The 22,046-nt window shown below is 39.2% G+C and overlaps 2 protein-coding genes across 3 annotated transcripts; one reads left to right on the top strand and one right to left on the bottom strand.

Moving 5' to 3' along the window:
• Nucleotides 1–1,150: 1,150 nt before the first annotated feature.
• Nucleotides 1,151–13,742, top strand: LOC5569219 (protein transport protein Sec23A). Of its 2 annotated transcripts, XM_001652734.2 has the most exons (4): nt 1,151–1,332; nt 1,402–3,629; nt 3,852–3,869; nt 13,226–13,742. In XM_001652734.2, exons 2-4 carry the CDS (start codon nt 1,404–1,406, stop codon nt 13,313–13,315), a joined length of 2,334 nt encoding a protein of 777 aa, XP_001652784.1. In that variant the 5' UTR covers nt 1,151–1,332; nt 1,402–1,403; the 3' UTR covers nt 13,316–13,742. The 2 variants fall into 2 exon arrangements, with proteins under 2 accessions (XP_001652784.1, XP_001652783.1); XM_001652733.2 differs by lacking the exon at nt 3,852–3,869.
• A 49-nt stretch (nt 13,743–13,791) lies between these two features.
• On the bottom strand, nt 13,792–22,046 carry LOC5569222 (calcineurin B homologous protein 1). Its single transcript, XM_001652732.2, has 2 exons — nt 21,799–22,046; nt 13,792–14,559 (listed from the first exon to the last, which is right to left on the bottom strand). The coding sequence occupies exons 1-2, from the start codon at nt 21,863–21,865 to the stop codon at nt 14,057–14,059; spliced, it is 570 nt and encodes a 189-aa protein (XP_001652782.1). The 5' UTR covers nt 21,866–22,046; the 3' UTR covers nt 13,792–14,056.

The following is a 22,046-nucleotide window of genomic DNA, read 5'->3' as shown; positions in this document are numbered from 1 at the left end:
AAGATCAGCTGTTCCCAGCAAAATCAAACGGCAGTATTTTCAACCAGAAAATTTGCGCACGTGTTCTTGACACCGCTCGACGAGAGCTCAATAGACCGAATATGGTTTTAGTGTAACTTTTAAGCATTTTAGTATGAAATTATTTATCCGTGTGACATGTCGACAGGGATGCCAGTATCGATTATCGTTATTTCTGAAGGGTGTAAACAGGTGTGCCGAAAATGAGCGAAAAGTGTGCCGGGCACACTGAGCCGAATTAGAGTCTATGAATGAGGAGTTGCGCGAAGAGTGAAACAAAATCTACCTATCGAGCTGTCAAACCGTCTACCTATCGAGCAGCCCAGCAAAACAGATAGGAGCTATTTTCGAAGACGAAGAAGTACACGCAAAAAAATTGTGCGGTGAAAACTACCATTTTAGGGGGTTAACTTAAGCGCTCGCACCGGCAATTTTCAGCAGACCAGAAATGCGCTTAATTTTACCATGTCTGTAGTCGAAATCAGATTGTTGTAAATTATTTCTGTCAAATGTACCAGTAATGTGGTGGGATGTACCGTGAACATAGTAAATTGGTCCGAAATTCCATGGTAGTTTCAAGAATGGGCATAGTCAGCTACAATAGAAATTTTAACCACAGATTTTTTTTTCCGTGTACAAGCATTCAAAGAAGTTTCTTCGCGAAACTCTGTGTATATAGACTCTGGAGTTTCCCACCCCCTGTATAGAATTAAAATTACATCCGCTAAACTTCAAATCGATTTTTCTGAGAATGTATTAGTCTTCACATTCGCCCTAATTCTGATTCTGTATTGAGTTGAAAGAACATGCTCTTTCGAATTATTAGATAAAAACAAGAAATTCATTAAACATTTTAGAACCCATTTTATGTCATTTTGGTTTTTAGGAACTGGGTCGGTGATCAACACATAAACAAACCAACGTCAAGCAAATTGTAGTTCAGTCGAACCTGAATCGGGTTAGGGTTGACACTGTAATTCATAACGGGTTGCGCCAGTTCCAACCTCGGTTCAAAAACGAATTCGACATTAGAAAATAATTATCAATCATTTTTTATAAATTAACTTTAGCGTGTACAAAACGTTCCTGAAGGGCACCGGGCGAAAGTGACGTGTTTTGTGGCGAAATCGCGCTTTGACAGCTGCGGTCTGACGTGTTTTTCACTCTCCTCTCGGTGGATTGTTCTCGGGTCGAAATCGATTTCGTGGCCGTTTTGTGGAATTCTTTCCAGCTAATTATGCTGGTTTTGTGTTAATTTACTTGTGAGGTGTTTAAAAATAAAGGCCTGCTTACGGAATATTGAAAAGAGTGGAGGTAAGTCTGTAGATGTACTAATAAGAGAGACGGTTTGTAGCTGACCCTGAATCTTCTTCCCCTTTTCAGCGATGACGACATACGAGGAGTTCATCCAGCAGAACGAAGACCGCGATGGCATCCGCTTTACGTGGAACGTTTGGCCATCGAGCCGGATCGATGCCAGTCGGCTGGTGGTCCCACTGGGGTGCCTCTATCAACCGCTTAAAGAACGTCCGGATTTGCCTCCGATTATGTACGATCCGGTCGTTTGCACCAGGACCACTTGCCGGGCCATTCTGAATCCGATGTGTCAGGTGGACTATCGCGCCAAGCTTTGGGTGTGCAACTTCTGCTTCCAGAGGAATCCGTTCCCACCGCAGTACGCGGCCATTTCCGAGCAGCACCAACCGGCCGAGCTGATTGCCGGATTCAGTACCATTGAGTACACGATCACCCGGGCACCGTGTCTTCCTCCGGTGTTCCTGTTCGTGGTCGATACCTGCATGGACGAAGAGGAGCTGAATGCATTGAAGGACTCGCTTCAGATGTCGCTGAGTTTGCTTCCGGCCAATGCTCTGGTTGGGTTGATTACCTTCGGCAAGATGGTACAGGTTCATGAACTTGGAACGGATGGTTGCTCCAAGAGTTACGTGTTCCGAGGAACGAAGGATTTATCTGCCAAGCAGATACAGGATATGTTGGGAATTGGACGCGGTCCGGGGCCTAATCAGCCCGGACAGCCTCAGCAGCAGATGAGAGTGCCTGCAGGGCCAGTTCCTCCGGCAAATCGCTTCCTCCAGCCGCTTCATAAGTGCGACATGGCCTTGACTGATTTGCTGGGCGAGTTGCAACGGGATCCATGGCCAGTTCCACAAGGAAAGCGTTTCCTTAGATCGACGGGTGCTGCTCTATCGATTGCTGTGGGCCTTCTGGAATGCACTTACCCCAACACTGGAGCTCGCATTATGATGTTCCTCGGTGGCCCATGCTCTCAGGGACCCGGTCAGGTTGTGGATGATGAACTGAAGCATCCAATCCGTTCGCATCACGACATCCAGAAGGACAATGCCAAGTTCATGAAGAAGGCTATCAAGCATTACGAAGCCCTGGCGCTGAGAACTGCTACAAATGGGCACTGCATCGACATTTACTCCTGTGCCCTGGATCAAACGGGTCTGATGGAGATGAAGCAGTGTTGCAACTCTACCGGAGGTCACATGGTTATGGGAGATTCGTTCAACTCGTCCCTCTTCAAACAAACCTACCAGAGAGTATTCGCCGTGGATCAGAAGGGAGATCTGAAGATGGCCTTCAATGGCACCCTGGAGATTAAGTGTTCCCGCGAGCTGAAAATCGAGGGAGGAATCGGATCGTGCGTTTCGCTCAACGTCAAAAACGCTTCCGTGTCCGATTCGGAGATTGGAATGGGAAACACGGCGCAGTGGAAGCTCTGCACGATGACGCCCAACAGCACGATGGCATTCTTCTTCGAAGTGGCCAACCAGCATGCGGCGCCGATTCCCCAAGGCGGGCGAGGTTGCCTTCAGTTCATCACACAGTATCAACATTCCAGTGGACAGCGGAGAATTCGAGTCACCACTGTGGCGCGAAGTTGGGCCGATGCCACCTCCAATCTGCACATGATCAGTGCCGGATTCGATCAGGAAGCTGCGGCGGTCCTCATGTCTCGAATGGTCGTCTACAGAGCGGAATCCGACGATGGCCCAGACACTCTCCGTTGGGTCGATCGGCAGCTCATCCGTCTCTGCCAGAAATTCGGCGAATACGGCAAAGACGATCCGAATAGCTTCCGCTTGGCGGAGAACTTTTCGCTGTTCCCCCAGTTCATGTATCATCTTCGTCGGTCCCAATTCCTTCAAGTTTTCAACAATTCACCAGACGAAACGACCTTCTACAGGCACATGCTGATGCGGGAAGACCTCACCCAATCGCTGATCATGATTCAGCCCATTCTCTACTCGTACTCCTTCAACGGACCGCCGGAACCCGTACTCCTGGACACGTCCTCAATCCAACCGGATCGCATCCTGCTTATGGACACCTTCTTCCAAATTCTGATATTCCACGGCGAAACCATCGCCCAGTGGCGTAACCTCAAGTACCAGGACATGCCCGAGTACGAGAACTTCAAGCAGCTGCTGCAAGCTCCGGTGGACGACGCCCAGGAAATCCTGCAGACGCGCTTCCCCATGCCGCGGTACATCGATACGGAGCAGGGTGGATCACAGGCTCGCTTCTTGCTGTCCAAGGTCAACCCTTCGCAGACGCACAACAACATGTACGCCTACGGGCAGGTGAGTTTCGCTTCTTGTGTAATTTTTCTTGAAACAGCATGTATTTGATTGTACGTTTTTGATCCCACCAAAAAATATGTTAAATCCCACTTACGACCTGGATTCCCCCACTCAATCCACTGTCTCTCTGTGTGTGCGTGCGACGATGATGGCCGATGATCCCTGTGCGTCGAAAAACCCCTCGTTTCTGGGTTTCTGGGTGGGTTCTGTTGCTGCTTGCAGACGGCTGCTCCCATGGCGGTAGATATAAATTTTCAGTTTTTCTTTTTCGGGTATTTTTGTGGTGATTGTAGGGTAGGGGTTGGAGCTATTTCGGGAAAATTGGAACCTCTTTATTAGTACATACATATAATACTTCTCATCCTTTACTCACTGATAAGTAAGCTAAACTCAACATACTAACACGTTTTATATGTAACATTTCTAATTTTAGTACGACTTCATTACCTTCTTATGGGTCTAACTGAAATCTAATTTCATATATTTGCTCACCTTGTTCAAATCATATTCCAGTAAATAATCAGATGAACGGAACATGTTCTTTCATAAAGTAGAATGTAGCTAACAAAAACTCTCATTTCGATCCTAATCTTGAGAATCACATCATTCAGACATCATCATTATCTCAAGACCATTTCCAAAACATATTATGTTCGTTATCCATAAGCATTATCAACCAAATTCCATATGAATGTTCGTGTTCAAATTTCAGTAAATATTCATTACGCATTGAGTTATTACAATCATTATTTGAGCCATGTTCAAAACAAGCACGCTAACTTGGAGAAAAAGCTGTTTCACTGCTCTCAATATAGCTAGATAGCATAGCATGCTATCCACTGTGAAGGATTGCGACGTCTGCAAATGTGACCATACAGTATTTCATCTCTCATCTCTAGTCGTTTTCCACTTTTCAGACAACTGGGTAACCGAACTAACGTTTCAAAAATCTTTTCGATCGCAAGCTCCAAAAGAAAAACAATAATCTGAAGCATTAGATCAGCAATCAGTCTAGTAAATTACTTGGGTTCCGTCTGAGTTCTTCGAACATGGCGTGGATCAAGTATCTCTCGATAAGATTCAAAATTATTTATCAGGGTGGTTACTACTTGAAAAACTATAAGGGTACTATGGGGTTGTACGAACTGGTGACGTAGGACCACGTAACAATAGAAAATATATTGCATCCCAACGGCACAGCAGCAGCGTCCTCGGAAACATCCTCAAATTGCAGTATTGTCAATTATTCATAATAAATCAATTATTGTATGGTGCTATGAGATGAATTAAGAAATTATAGCAAGTATGTGGTAAACACATTAGGGAATATTAAGGCCCAAACGCAATGATAGCGGAACGGCAACGGAATGCGGAACCGGTTCGCCAGCATGAATTACACCATCTCGACTGAGCTGTCAATGAATGAAAGTGAACCAACACTGAGTCGACTAGCATACTATAATTCATACTGGCGAACCGGTTCCGCTTTCCGTTGCCGTTCTGCTGTCATTGCGTTTGGGCCTTTACACAATTAACTCTGACACATTTTTTGGCTCTGGAAAGGGCCGATTGAATTGTTGAATTTGCGTAACACGGACACATTTTGACGGCGCACTGGTTGCGTCCTCCTCGCCCGATGAGATTTGCGGTGCTGATGACAATGTGCGCTACAACAAGCGGCTTTGGTCGATTTTCTTCAGCCATCTCGTACAAACTTGCCGCCGCTTGGTGATCAACAGCTTGCCTCTGGTAGCGAGGAGCTGAGCAGGTTTAGAGAAGCTCTTACCAGCTCGAAAGCGAAAACAGAATGAAACCGAATTCTTGTTGTTGTTGTTGTTTGATAGGGACTTTAACCCGAAGGTCATTCGTCCCTGAAACCGAATTCAACGAAAGAGGGATGCTTTATACCCTTAGAATAGCAGATGATGTTCCTCCTTTCAAATTCTTCGTTTTCTTATCTAGGAAATAGGCTATATTAAACTGATATCTGGGTAAGGGATGTACAAGATGAACATTGTGCTGTTATTGCATCCCGACGGCACTGCAGCAGCGTCCTCGGAAACATCCTCAAATTGCCGTATTGTCAATTATTCGTAATAAATCTATAATTGTATGACGCTATGAGATGAATTAAGAGAATATAGCAAGTATGTGGTAAACACATTAGGGAATATTACACAAATAACTCTTTAAAACACATTTGTTGGCTCTGAAAAGGACCGATTGAATTCTTGAATTTGCGTAACACGGACACATTTTGGCGGCTTTGGTCGATTTTCTGGCTTCCTTAGCGTCGATACGGTTACAGATAAATAGCACTACGGGATGTTATCCGTTGATTGCCATGGTCAAACGAGGAATTTGCTTATACGACGAACCAGCAGAATGGTTCGTGACGTGGATGGCGCAAAACAGCAACGGGTATTGGATCCCCGGGCACAAGTCGAATTCTGGAAATGATGCTCACTCTTGAAATCTTGAGCGATTTCACTAGTCCGACGCTTGATTAGCAGCAGCTCCTCGGATCAGCAACTCTGGGGCTTCTGGTATTTGGCTCCTAACGGGCTTGCTTCTTGACCACCGATGCTGAATTTATTTATCACGAGTCGAAATCTGGGAGCGCGAATAAATTTGCGGCGGCGATGACGATGGCTTGGACGCTTCTCCGAGCGGCAGTAGTTCCCCGCTCGGAGAAGCGCCCAAGCCATCGTCATCGCCGCCGCAAATTAATCTTGCGTCTTCCTCTTCCGTCGACACAAATTGGACTATGACGCGGGTGCAAACGCAAAGCGAGAATGACTCGCCCGATCGTGTTCACAGTCCGACTGCAAAAAGAAGACTGAGGGAAGTAGCAGGGACCCGTTTGCTTTTATTTGTGATCAAACGTCAACATCCCACCGCAAAATCGCTAGTGTTTGGAGGTGATTTTAACCTCCAAATTGCCAAATAACCTCCAAATCATCACCTCTAAGTTAGTTCTAATAACCTCCGTTATATGAAATATGGTGGCGTGTCGATCGTCGCAAGTTTAACGTTAAACAGTCAATAGTGGGAAGCGATACCGTCGAAAAATGCTCGAACGTGATTGGTTGGATAAGAAAGGGGTCAACATTTATCAAATTTTCAATAGTTTAACAACAAAATTCACTTATCGGATATATTACTAACGATGCGTAGATACATTTCTGATCGAATGATACTAAAATCGTAATAATTGGTTCATAAACAACTGAGTTATTAACGCTCAAAATCTCCCCTAATTTCGTTACATGTCTCATTTTCCGTACTTTTAAAGTGCACCCCAATATAGAAAACAAAGACGTAGTCCTACGTCAAAAACCTGGAATTCTCAGGGAATTTCAATAACAATCAGAGAAATTTCTTTGAGCAAACACTGCCTGGTAGAATAGGTACATGATAAAGGGTTTTCACGTTAAAACTCCTAAAAATATTTCGGCTGCGTCGCTATCAAAACGCCTCTCAAAAGGATCTTTTCGAGTATGAAATTTTATCGTTTTCCCAAGATATGATTGAATTTTAAGAATATTTGTCCAATTTATCCAATAATGGGTTCACATACCTTCGTGAACGATCCTTTAAAATTATTCGAAATTTGAAAAACTGTAGATAACTGATTATGGGAAAGTAATCTGGAATTCGAACAATTTTCAAATTAAAATGTCGAAACAATCAATGCATCCGTTTTAGGGCTGGTAATATGTCTCTTTTCAGAGACTTGGTCTCTATTTTAATGCAAGTCATCATTTTTTATGAAAGGTTTCTGAAGTTTGTATTTTTCAACCAAAATGGTCTCTAAAGTCTCTTATTCCTTATTCTTCAAAAATTTTATCGCAGATGAATCGAGGAAAAGCCTCAGGAATTATCCTAGTTGTCTCTCCAGAGATTTCACCTGGAATGTCTCCAGAAATTCTTCTAGGGATTCCTCCACCAGTTATCCCAGATATTCTTCCAGCGATTTTCAGAGAATATATTGAGAAATTTCTCCAAAATATGCTCCAAGAAATTCTCGAGCACTTCAATGTTTCTATCTCCAGTAATTTGCTCAGGGATTACTTTCAAAAGTTTTCCCAACACTATCCTAGGTCTTCCTCCTGATATTTTCCCATTAATCATTCAACCAGATGTTCGATTTTCCATTTGTTACCCTAGGAGATCTTTCAAAGATTTTTTGCAAAATTGTATCCAAGAACATCCGCAAAAGTTAATTCCAGAGTTGTTGAAAAAAAAAATGTTCAGGGATTTTTTTCCAAGAAACCCAGCCAGGATATTTTACGCTATTTCATCCACGGTAACTCCAAAAATTTCTCCAAACATTCCTTCCTTCTCACTTTTTAAAGAATTCCCCAAATTCGACCCTGTGTTTTATCATTCTTCATCTTCTAGATTGTTTTTTTTTTTTCTAGGAATTTGTCCAGTTCTTCCAAACATTTATCAATGAGTTTTTCAAAAAAAAAAATCCCATGGAATCTATAAACGTTTATTTAAGGTTCCATAGCAGTCAACACAGCAGCATTTTTTCAGAAAATCCTTCTTTTTTATGGGGTTACGTCCGATGTTTTTCAAGGAGTTTCTTAAAATATTGAAAAAATCTCTTAGTTAGTCCTGGAGATATCCTTACAGAAATTCCCTTAAGGCATCTTCAAAGAAACTTCTGGTTGAATTTTTGAAGAAGTTCTCGGGCTGCAAGTCTCTCAAATAAAGAAATCTATCCATCTATCCTAACCTGAGAAAACCATAGTTATATCTGAATCTTTGGGCAAATCTCTGAAATAATTACTGGTGAAATTCCTTGCTAAAATCATTGAAAAATTCATACAGTTGCTCGTATTACTTGTCGTAATAGCACAAGATATTAATAAAAAATAGAGATGTTCTCACAGAAATCTTTGGTCTAATTCAATAAGGAATATTGTAAAGTAAATAAATAAATAAATAAATAAATAAATAAATAAAGAATATTGTCTCCTGGTTTCCGTTAAATTTCGATTTTTTTTGTTATTTCTGTCTGGTTTCTATTTTGTCTCTTTTTTGAGGGAAAAAGTATCTAAAAGTTCATATTTCAAGTCATAGTGACTGAATGACTAACCCTAAGAATTTGAACGTTATCGAATGAAATGCAAACAAATCATCATATATCAAAAATACAAAATTTAATTGCTGTACGGGTCGAACTTGATTACACAAGTGTGTGATTAACCGGGGTCTCGAATCTATACGAATATGTAGCAAATTAGTTTTGTAACATTAACACGCTTCAATGAAGTGATTATACATACTTTAAATAACTTTTACAGTTAATATGCTTACAATCTTATGAATACAATTTAGAAAACAGAGGTAAACATAATTTTTATTGTAAAATATTGTCACAAGTATGTGCGTGTATGTAGAAATCAACTAACTTTGAGGATGAAGCATTCTGATGCACTTGAATGTTCCCGTTTAGTTTACAATGATGATCAGAGCTCTTACCAACAACGATACAAAAATGAAGAAAAATCAAATACAATTCAGTTGAATAGCATGTTGTTTGATATTGTTTCACCTTAAAAAATTGGAAGGTTGAAGCATTACTGAACGAACATTATTTTAATTTATTTTTTTCCTGTCATATTATTATTATACAGCCATTCCATTATTATACACCGAATTCCGCGAAAATTTGCTATTTTGTTTCTTTGGATTGTTACAAGAGCTCTTCATAGAATAGCTTCACAGATTTCTTAAAAGGTTTGCCTTAAATCCTTAAAAAAACATCATAAATTGTTCTTGATATTATTTCACGAATTACTGAAAATATTTCATTAGTTTTTTTGTAGGATTGAAAAACTCTTAAAGGATTTTTTTTCTAGAGTTTTAAAAGAAATCATAAAGGATATTTTTGGAGAAATTCCGGAACATTTTAAGAGAAATCCTTCAAAAAAAAATCTAGAGCAATCCCTGGTGGAATTCTTGGAGGTATTCTTGGGAAACTGGAAATCTGGATGATATCCTGGAAAAAAAAACTCATGAGGAGCACCTGCTGGAAACTCTGGAGGGACTCTTCAGGGAATCATTGCAGAAGTCACTGGAGGAATCCCTGCAGGTACCGTTGGAAGAATTCGTAGAGAAGCGCCTGGAATCCCTGGATAAATTTCTAGGCGTATCACTGCAAAACTAATAGCGAAACACTGAGGAGTTAGCGGAGGAACCCTTGGCGGATTACTGATGGAATTACTTGATATATTATTGAAGACATTTTGGAGGCATTTCGATAGAAGTATCTTTGAAGGTATTCCTGAAGGAAGGTTTGAAAGGCTCCTCGGAAAAAAAAACTCTTGGAGAAGTTTAAAAGAAATAACCATAGAAATTCCTCAAGAAATCAACGAAATCTTGAAAAAACTCTGGATCTCCTGGGGAAGCTCACGTAGGAAAATACGGAGGTTTCTAGAGAAATTGTTGATTGAAACTCAAGAGGAATTCCTGGAAAACTCTTTGAAGGATTTTTTTTGAAATATCTTGAGAATACTTGACAAAAAAATCAATAATGAACTCCATGAAGCATTCTAGAAGGAAAGCGTGTTGGTTTTTTTTTTCAGGAGGAATTTTGGTAAATATACGTGGAAGTAGTTCCGGAAAAAAAATCCTTGTAGGTATTCCAGGACAGATCGTTAGATGTTTTCTAGGAAGGAAGCTCTAGCTATTACTGGAGGAATTCTTGGAGGTATTGCTGAATACATTTTCGAAGGTATTATTGTAAGCATTCGTGATGATTTTCCATTAAAAATCCCCTGGAGACATTCCAAGAGAAAATCCTGAAGAGAAATCTAGGATACCTCAGACATATTCCTGGGGAAAAACCTGGAGGAGATTCAGCAGGAATGTCTGTTGGAATTATTGTAACATTCACTGAAAGAATCCCCAGAAAAGTTACTAGAGAGATCTCTGTAAAAAATCATTTACAAATCTATGGAGAAATTTCTAAACGTATCCTTGAAGCTTAGTAAGAAGAAATTTTCGGAGGAATTCCATTAGGAATCCTTGGACCTATTTCTTAAAAATTCAAGTAGGTTTTCCTGGAGCAATTCATGGGGGAATTTTTGAAGGTATTCCTCTTGTAATAACTGGAGTGTTTCTGGAAAAATACCTCGCTGTATTACTGAAAAAAAAAACCCTTTATAGTTGTTTCTAAAGAATCTCAGAAAGTGTGTCTAGAAGGATTTCTAGAGTTATTCCTGGAGGAAACCATGCAGTTATTCCTAGAAAAATTCTTGAAGTATTTTTGATAGTAATTCTGGAGGAATTTCTAAAGGAATCTCTGGAGGTATTACTGGAGGTATTCGTTGGGGTATCTCTTGAAGTATTCGTCGAAGAAATTTCTAGAAATGTTCATATAGGTATTCCTTGAAAAATTCCTGGCAATATTCCTGAAAGAATTTTAGGATAAATTTACGTAAGAATACCAAGTGGAATTCCCGAACAAATGTCTGGTGATATTCCCATGAGAAAAGGAAATCCTAGAAGAAATTGCTAGAGGCATTCTTGGAGGTACTCGTAATATCTGTTGGTCTCAACCATACTTTTTCATAAGTTTTACTAGTGATCAAGAAATTGGTCAAGAATTGATAATTTTGGGGATTATTTCGAATATCTCTCTAAGTTTTTCTCGAAACCCCCGTATTCTTGAAGATATGGCTCTGAGATTCTTCCAAAGAGTGTTATAGAACCCTTCCTGTATTACTTCTAGGATCCTTCTAGACATCCCTCTGTGATTCTTCTGAACATATTATTGGGATTCTTGCAGAAATCCCTCTGTGATTTTTGCGTTTATCTCCTCGGAATTTCTTTTAAAATCCTGAAAATTAAATTCTTATAATGTTTTTCGGCAATGTTACGGAAGTTTCAATTGAAAATCCTGATGCAATTCTACCGGATATTTTAAAAGGATTCTTCCAAAGATTTCCTAGGGCTCTAATAGAAATTTTTCTGGAATTCCTCCGAACTCTCAGACTCTTCCGATTTTTTTTCTATTATTCCGGTAATACTCCTGGGATTCTAACGAGGATGCCTCTGGATTCTAACGAAAATCATCTGAGACGTTTTTGGAAATCCTTTTGGAATACTCGGATATCTTTTGAGGATACTTTCGAAAATCATTCTGGAATTCTTCTAAAATGTCTCTGTAATTTTTTCGTCAACTCTTTCGATTCTTGGGACTGTTTCAAAAATCATGTTGGAATTCTTCCGGATATCTTTGAATGAATTTTTCGGAAAACGTTATGGGATTCTTTCGGAATTTTTTCTGAATACTTCGTACTAGATTTTTTTTGAAGATTCTTTCATAAGTTTTTCCGGAACTACTTCCGGGATGCTTCTCCATACCTCCAGGATTTTTCTATCAAGTATTGCCATAAAGCTTTTGAGATTAATCTGGAAAACCATATAATCCGGGTCATTCATTCGATGCTACCGGAAGTTGGGATTCCTCGGACAATCATTCTAGGACTTTTCCGAATATCTTTCTGGAATTCTTCTGATAATTTCCTGATCCTTCTGGGAATTTCCTTGGAATCTTGGGATAATTTGCGAAAGAATCACACAAAATCCTGAACATTTTCCGAAGCGATGTCCGGAAGAACTCCAGAAATATTTTCGGATGAATTTCAAACGGAATTTCTGAGTAAATTTCATAAGAATATTAGAAAGATGTCCGTATGAATCTCAGTTGTATTTTTTAAGAGTCCCCGAGGGCTATCCGGAAGTTTTCTTAAGGGATTTCCATTTAAATTCAAAAGTGATTTTCTGAAGATAAACTAAAAAAATCCAAAACTGAAATTAACTAATAAATTCGAAATTTTTCCACCAAGATTTCTAGAAAAACAGGATTACCGTTAGAATCAAAGAAGGATTTCTAGAACAGGGCCAGGAGGATTTTCAAACAATTTATGAGGAGTTTTCGGAAAAAATCTGAATTCTTGCAAAATTTTTCCATAATAATTTAGTTGTTTTTTTTTGTTTCCATAAAAAAGATTGCCAAATAAATCCCCAAGAGATATCTGGAAGAATTTCAACATGATTTACGGTAGTATTCCATAGAGAATAATCTGACAGTAAAAGAATAGATATTTAACTATAGTTTCAGATGGATTTCGAAAAAAATGGAAAATTCAGAAGAATCGGAATAATCCTTAGAGAATCTAAGAGGGATGTTCAAAAAAGTCCCAGGGACATACACGAAAGAATTATTGATGGTTTTCTGGAAAAAAAATCCATATGTGTCAGTTATGCTTTTATGGGCAGCATACTCAAATCTTCTTTCGTGCACTTTCCCCGTTTCAAATTTTGTTTGGATCCCTTTCCCTTCATCACCAACATATGTTTAAGGCATCACATGTAATTTGACTGTAGATTTAGTTGTACAAATAGGGTCGGAGATCAATCGCTAACTGAAGGTACAAAAATCAAAGGTGTATAATAGTTTGCAGTTGGGAATATAGGTCTTGTTCTACGGTACACAACTATCGCTATCCACTCATATCGCATAAATCATATCAATTATTACGATTAAACAATCCGTTCTGCTCTCAATTCCACAGGATGGCGGTGCCCCGGTGCTCACCGATGACGTCTCGCTGCAAGTATTCATGGAACATCTCAAGAAGCTGGCCGTCTCATCCACCACCTAATAATCGCAAGGCGGGGTTGATCATTTTGCCTGGATGATGTGAAATTGTTAGATATCGTGTACCCAATACAGCATGTTGAAAGTGTGACAGAATCAGATTTAAATCAAATATAGTGTAGAGACTGCTGGAGAAACCACGATGATATGATATTCCACTCGATACGATGATTGTGTGCTTGTGGACGGCTGTCGAAGATAACAAGAACCTCGTATGCGAGACGCGACGCAATTGTAAATTGAATGTGTCGCAACCGTTAAGGGGGAGAATGCGATAGAGAGAGACGATCAATTTGTGTCAATGACTGCGACGAACAACAAGTAGAGGGAGATAATTGATGGAAATGTTTAACTAGATGATTTATTCGTTGAAAAACGATACTACCCATATAACTGCTTAAGCCTAAATAAATTTAGAGAAGGGACAAGAATTTACTGTGAGGGTATGATTCTTTCGAAAGAAAATCGACTCCATCTAGCTTGGTTACACACATTTTAGAATTATTCTTTATTGGTTAATACTCTTTCTGTTACTCGCTATTTACATATCATGCAGCTACAAACATTGAAATTATCTTCTTTGGAAAACTTCCCGTAATCGATCGTATTCTTAACTTTTTATCTGCTCGTAATTCGCTCGTCGTGTGCATTAGTTCCAACTTTGAAACTGAAAGGAGTTTTTTTTTACATTTTGAGACTAAGATTGCCCTAAATTGGCAAACCAATCACACCACGAGCGTCGATTTCAGTTCAGGAACCGAATGGACATCTTCTGCTCGACGTCGGTGCGCTCCAAGGCACGGCAAAAGTCCTCGAACGTGATCTTGCCCTGTCCCATCGAGTCCGCCTCGACGATCGTCCGCTCGGCAATGCTGTTCAGCTGATCCTGGCTTATGTTGGCCCCAACCATCATCTGCAGAATGCTGAGCAGCTCGTCACGCGAGATGTTATCGTCGTCATCCAAGTCGTACATCTTAAACGCGAACCGGAGCTTCTCCTCGCGGCTGTTCAACTTGTTCTCCTTGTTGGGCTTGATCGGCCGGAAATGGGCCAGCACTTGGGTGAACTGGCGGAAGTTGACCCGATCGTCGCTGCTGTCGGCGAAGAACGAGTGAACGATCCGTTCGCACAACGGATTGATGGCCAGTTCTGGAATGCGCAGGAAATCCTCCCGCGTTAACGTGCCGCAATCGCTGCGATCCAGCGATGTGAATCGCGAATACAACCGTTCAATCTGGTTCGGCGTAACTGTGGACAAAATAGAAACAAATTAGGGATCACGAGAGAAAGCGCTGTCTGAGAATTTTAATCAACTGCTAACTACCGTAATCAACGCTTATTGAATTATTTGAAGAAATTTGAACAAATTTTCTTGATGGAAGTTATCAACGTGTATTGGCGCATCAAAATGGATTGTAATAGATTAAAATTCATAAGATTTTAGAGACACCTTCAGAGATTCTCACGCGACTATTCCACAAGGTATTCAGGATTTTTTTTCTAAGATTCCTTGAGAATAAGCTTCAGGAGTTTATTGAATGATTTTTCTATAAATTTCTTCCGGAATACTTTTAAGGATTCTTCTAGAGATCACTCCAGAAATTCCTCTAAAGATTTCTTCACCAATTTTCTCATGAATTTGCCGAGAAATTTGTCCAGCGATTCTCGTTCAATTTTGTCCAGAATTATCTCTAGGAAATCCTGAACCACTCCAACACTACTACCTCAAGTAATTTCCACATGGGTTACTCTGAAAATTTTCACAGATACCATCCCAAAATTGCCTCCAGCAATTGTTACTTTAACTCTTCCAACGATATTTCCGGTTTTTACTCTAGAAGGTCTATCCAAGTTTTCTCTAGGAATTATACCAATGAAATAAACAAAGATTAGAGCTTTGAAAAAAGGGTTTCTACAGGAAGAATGACTCAATCCATTAAATCAGAAACTTCTCATGAAGTGCCTTCCGATATTTGTTCAAGTATTTCTCCAGCATTTCACCAAAGAAACATTCCAGCAGTTCAAACATTTGTCGGATAATTTCACGTATAAAATTGCGATTGATTCTTCAAAAGTCCATTTTTCACACCACTAAATACAACGGCGATTATTTCAGTCATTCCTCCAAACAATCTTTTACCTTTTTTTTGCGATTCTGCCCTGTGGGAAAATCTTGCAACATAGTATCCATAGATTTGACTGATTATGTTTTTAATTATTATCTTAGCAATTCATTTAGATGCTCCGAGACTTCTTCAACAATCTAGGATTTCTTTCGGAGGTGTTGAAGAAAATGAAGGATATTTACAGAAGTTTCATCTGAGACCACTTTAGAATTTCCTTTAGAAATACAACTCTGTTTTTACAGAAATTTCCACAATATTTTTAGAAATATTTGACGATATTATGGAGGTTTGGGTGACAACATGTCGCATTTCAAAACGGCGAATGCCAAAACGTTTTAGGGAGAAAGTTGGAAGAAAACGAAAATTCCTTGGAAGAATGATTCTCTTCCAAAAGAAATAGTTCACTTTGTGCAAACACACATTTTTCGCATAACTTGTGATCTCGCTCTAAAAGCCATTGGTAACCGAGTGTGTAGCTCCTTGTTTCTAAGCAAATAAATGGACCAAGATGAAAACTATCACCACTGGGAGATAGAGGAGGATCTGCTCTTCTTCGTAAAATGGTTGAATAACGTGTAAATCCATTCGTTGGCTCGGTAGCAACAAGCTACACACTCGGTTACCAATGGCTTTTAGGGCGAGATCACAAGTTATGCGAGAATTTTTTTGACTAAGATATGTATGAAGATATCCGGTAAACAATTCCGTTCTGTCTTTCGCAATTTTATTTCTAAACCATTTAGAGTTTTCTTATAAATTCAATCCTGATTTTTGCAGAAATGTTCTCAATATTTTTTGAAAAAAATATTTGACCATTCTCTGGAGACGTTCCTGAAAAAAAAAATCCTGGATAGATTATTTGAGGATTTACTTGAGAATTTCTGAAGGTATTTTTGGATCAATTTCTGAAGAAATCTTAGGAGGAGCCTACGCATTAATTTCACAAAGTGGCCGAAATTACTGGTTAGAATCCTAAAGAAATCCTGAACGAGAATTTTGAAAAAAAATCTGAAATCTAAGAAATGTGTGAAAAAAAATCTGGAAAAAAATTCGGTCGAATTTTCGGGGTTATCTTCAGGAAAAAATCTCTGGTTGAAAATATCTTGAATAAAATTCTTGGAATTACTTGGAAAGTCCATAAAAAAATCACTATTTCGCGTTGCAAGAAAAAGTTTGATTCCTGGAAAATTGAATGACTTCGAATTGTAAATTTCCAGGCTCTCAATCAAAGTCAGCTATGCTTGTCGTTGAGGTGAAAAGCTTGGAATCCAGATTGAAATATGTATCTAAATTTTGAATGCACAAATCTAGAAAAAGAGCATACAAAAAATCATCATACGACAGTGCCATTTCTATTTTAGCTTTGTGCATTAAAAAGTTTTAAATAAAAATAAGCTTTCAAAACAAACATAACGCAAGTAGGTTTGACTCACACTTTGACAGCAATGTCAGTTCCCGCAAACCTCTCATATTCCCCATATTCCTCATTGCAGAAGTAATCGAGTTTGACAATACTCAGGTCATTTTGACCGATTACACACAGGCAAGACAAATAAATCTATCGCTCTCTTGGCAATGTGCAATCTGTCCAAATGACCTGAGTATTGCCAAACTTAGTGAACTTATGTTTTTTTGGTAAAATTAAGAATAAAAGTTCACTACTTGCTAACAGCCCTGACAAAGGATACCATTTCGTTGAAGTAAAGAAAATGAATTCTTTTCAAAGTATCTTATTGTTAATAATTTTATTTTAAAGATATTCAGCTCTAGACTGGTTCATGTCATAGCAGAACTGTTAGTTACTCAAAGCAGGGAAGTTTATTGCTGCTTTCTCGAACATAAGCTAACAAAGTACGTGTCGGCCTGTTTACATTTATGTGCTGCCTATAATCCTCTATCGATTCTCGCCGACAGAGTTGCCAAAAACTTTTTGGAAACGGTTTTACAAACATCAGTCCAGAGATACCTCTCAAATTATTTGTGAGAGTTTGATCAATGTTTTCTTTTTGGATTTTTTCAGAACAAACACCAGCAACTATTCCATAGTAATCTAGATCTTTTTTTATCAGATATCTTAATTTCTGAATGAATTCCTGAACAAATCTCTTCAGGTATTCCAAGCTTTTCTTTAAGAAATCAACCGTACTTCTGTGTAGTTAAACCGTAGGCTACGGGGCTGACATACAAAATTCAAATTGCTCGTGTTTGAGCAACTCAATATTTTTCAATGAAATTTTGAGGATTGCTTCACTATTTGTTGTCGTTTCATGAGTAATGGGAAAGTATACATTCGAAGTATTATTGACAAAGTTATTCCAGAACATTAGAGTGTCCATTTCTCGTCATTTTGCTCGTCCCGGGATTCGGGGCAAAAATCTATGCTTATCCCGGGATGTTTCAAATTTTCAATAAATACCTATAGTATTTTTATTGAAATAAAAGTACAAATTCAACAATTAAATTTTTTTTTTCAATGAAAGAAAAAGATAATGTAACTTTCCAATATAATATGCTAATTATAACAAATCACATTTCATGTATGACTTTCTTATTCTGATGAAGTGACTTAACGAAAATCAAAACTTCGTGGGCTTCGTGGCCGTGCGGTTAGTGTTACCAAGCATTTAGCCGCATCGAGTCAAGGGGTGTGGGTTTGATTCCCGCTTCAGTCCGAAAAACTTTTCGGCCAGGAAGGTTTTTCGATTGTGCCACTGGGCGTTGCATGCTAGTCCGTTGTCTAGTGTGGTGCTTCCTTCAAAGGGCAAATCGTCCACTGGAAGCATTAACGTGTCGGTGTCTTTTTTTTTTAAAACTTAGCTTGACTAATTACGGGTTTGCTAGGGATTTTTCATATTCTCTGTATCACTTATTAATGGAAGTATGGTAAAAAAAAAGTAAGTCACAATATTAAAGCAATTTGCTTCAAACATTTGAAGTTATCGAAACTGTTCTGAAAAAACGATTGAAGATCATTGAAATTTTTGACTGAAGTTAAGGTGTACTTCCAAATTCGTTTTCTCAGCCTAGAATTTTAAAACCGGCTAATTTTGAAGAGTCAGAACTAAAATCCCGGGAAACGGGAAATCCTGAAATTTGTCAAATCCCGGGATTTTTTGTCCCGCGATGTGTAGGGATGGGCACTTTACAGAACATCTCTGAATCAGATAGGGTAAAAATCATATAAACTTCCTTCTAGAACGCATTTATCATATTTAAACGAAATGTTTTCTTTTTTTTTTTTTTTTTGTCGGTAGCGATAGGGGTAGTACTGGCACTTTTAATCTGCCCTAAGCTCCTTCCCAGCATTTGCTTTTATAAGCCTCTATTGCGTTCATCACACAGACGTTCCTAAGCAATGTTGCTCAAATGGTCACTGTGTACCCTAGCAGCAATCAGCCCTTACCGTAGTTTTGCAGTCTAGTAGTTCAGACTACTATCAAACTATGATAAGGCCTGAAATGTTACTAGAGTGGTTAAAGTGAAGAACGAAATAGTTTTATGAAAAGGTCCCCCTTCCCCATTTTATTTTATTATTCACTGTCACATAATTGCCTCACTTTTGCTGTCGTCACTTTTGTTTTTGACACTAGCACTTCTATATCAGATTATCATGTATGAACTTTCGTTATCACTTTCCACTATCACAGCTAAAAGTTCCACCAATATTACATCACGCCACTTTCATACCAATTTATTTTATTACCAATAATTGAAGGGTGTTTATTTTTTTACTATTTAATTGAACTACGAATTATCACAACGACCGTAACAAAAAATACTTCAATCACTTCTTTTGCACTCGCTGTTATTATGAACACTGTCATTGTAAAAGTGTAAAGAACTAGGCAATAGTGTTTTTGTTTAAATAAATAAGTGTCTACTGTTATTATTATGTCTGTGGTATTAACGTAACCCTCACAATCACTTCAAATGCAATTTCAACAGTTCATCATCACTATGCAAATCATCAAGTATCATTATCACCCTCACAATCAGTGTTGTTCAGACTCATTTCCCCGAAAATAACATTTTCCGAGCTACGAAGCCACGAACTACTACAACCATGCTCCATCCTCCTAAGATAGAAAAGCAGATGGTTAAGCTTGAGTACTGCACACAAAATCGATCAATTTTGATCCCAGAGAGCCACAATTCAAGTTTCGGTGAAATGAAATGAGTGAGTGAGTGAGTGCGAATCATTTCACCGAAACTTGAATTGCGGCCCACCGAGATCGAAACTGTCGGATCCCACGTGCAAAACTCAAGCCCAACCACCTCCCCCTCCATCTCAGGAATACAACGCACAGTTATAACAGTTCATGGCTTCACAATTCGAATTTCGGGGAAATGAGTCTGATCAACACTGCTCACAATCATTAATTTTATAACGACGAATGTTACACAGAAACTCACCGAATACTCACTTTTAAGTCACATAACAAAAAGTTGGATCATGCGTTAGCTTCGAAACCTATCCACCATTACCGATTAGTACAAAGGATGCTACAATTCATCTAACAAACTGCAACTACAAGTAGTGGTGCATAAGTAACTACTGAGCCCTGGCGGTCCCTCCATTTGAAGAGTTCCTGATAATATGCAGAAACATATTAACAGATCCTCAGCCTGCAAGCAGCCGTTTCATGATAAATCATGATCCGTTAGAGGTGTGCCAAAGTATTGGGAAGGTGATATTTTATACAAACGGATATTATTTTACGGTGCACCTTCACTTTGGCACCGTCAATCCCCATGATCCAGGCCAGGGCATATTTAAACGAAATGTTTTCATACAAAAAGTGAACAGATCAGTTATTTGTTTATTTGTAGGGGATTAAGGAAATTTATAGATAACGTAGAACAATACTATGGAGGCCCGAATGAAACATTCTGAAGTTATGACATTCATAAATTATTTTAAGCGATTGATGTGTACGTTAGTGGTTAACAGTAATTTTTCCGGTTAACCAGTTAGTGATTTTCGATAGCGATTGATACCGATTCGTTTTGCATCGTTTGCGATCGCCATCGTGTGACAAAGATCACGGATTTATCACTGGGAGTACTTGGGTAACCCAACTTAAAGAATCAGTAACCACTTTAATTTCAAGTCCATGGCTTTTGGCATATGTTCATGGTTTAGCAAACTAAGTCCAAAGAAGAATAGTTCAAGCTTTTTTTGGATGACCTAGCAAGGAGGGGGCTTGTTCAAAATAAAAACTAGTTTCCTGGTGGATATGGCTATTATATTAGCGATTCTGTAACCTAGCTTGCGACATATCAATCTTCATGAATTTGCAAATCAAGTCTAAAGATGGTTTATACGTCTTTCGATGACTTTACCACATGTCGGATTGTTCCGGATTGCCGGTTCCCTGAGGGAATGGCCGCTAAATCAGAATCAGAATACGTAAACAATTGAATATCCCTAAACAAGCCAACTACAATTTAAGTCAAAATTTATAAAGTGATAGTAAACAATATGAATACGTGGATTTGAAGTTAAGTTATTCCTGCAAAATAGTGTCGTATTAATCTCTTTATAACGAGATTTTTAGCCCTGGGCTAGTTTATCTCGGGACCACCGGTTTACTTCCCTTCCGAAGGAAGACGTCACTATAAATTTAACGTCATGAGTGACTATCTCGGGGATGGGATTCGATCCCAGGTCCTCTGCGGGAGAGCCTCACGAATGTGGGGGACCAAAATTCGCACAGGCTCAAAATCCGTACACTCCATACAAATAGTAGTCGTTTTGTATGAATTGGACGGACTTAGATTCATTTCTCAGGTGTACGGATTTCGATCCGCAGGAAGAATGCGAAAAAAGGTGACTTTAGAAACCATTTTGCTGAGAAAAGGTATTTTAAAGACCTACTATTGAAAATAGAGACTTGCATTGAAATAGTTACTGGCCCTGCTACCTAGACGAATTAATGATCACGTGAGATAGCGCTGTTCAAGAATTATTCTAGTCAAATGCTAACTACATACCTAGTCATAGTCAACCCACCTAAGCAAACATCCTCGAGAAGCTAATTACATACATCGTAATTAAAAACGCCAATCAAAGCCTATAACTAACTACACAAGGCAAAATGCCACAGCCTAAAGACTGCTGCTGCAACTCTGATAAGGAACTCGCATGATAAGGTACCTGCCTCATCAAATCCCTCATAAAAATTGAAAACGTTACCTACGCCTTCATACAGCTTCTACGTACCCGAAGTGCTTTACTTATCACCTCGACACAGAATTGCGAACCCGCCTTCCGCCGCCAGTAAGCAATCCAAGTTCCCAATTACCCACTAAATGAAAAACAACTCTACACAGGCCCCTCCAAGGCTGGACAGTTACTTACATCCCGTTTCCTCGTGAATCTGGGCAATTTCCTCCTCCCGCAGCAGCAATGATGACTTGTTTCCCATCGTACAACGATGCAATGCAATCAAAATTGGGGAAGTCAAAGTTCAATATTTTTAACAAAAACACCACTGTTGGCAGGAAAAACACGGACTGGAGATTGGAAGAGCAGATGAAGACCAGCTACTTCCAACTTGATGGCAGTCGTGACTTTGACCGATTGAAGCAGAAGAACAACACGCAAAC

This window comes from Aedes aegypti, chromosome 1 (genome assembly GCF_002204515.2).
Source record: "Aedes aegypti strain LVP_AGWG chromosome 1, AaegL5.0 Primary Assembly, whole genome shotgun sequence".
Classification (NCBI taxonomy): Eukaryota; Metazoa; Arthropoda; class Insecta; order Diptera; family Culicidae; genus Aedes; species Aedes aegypti.
This window is presented reverse-complemented; position numbering and strand designations above follow the sequence as displayed.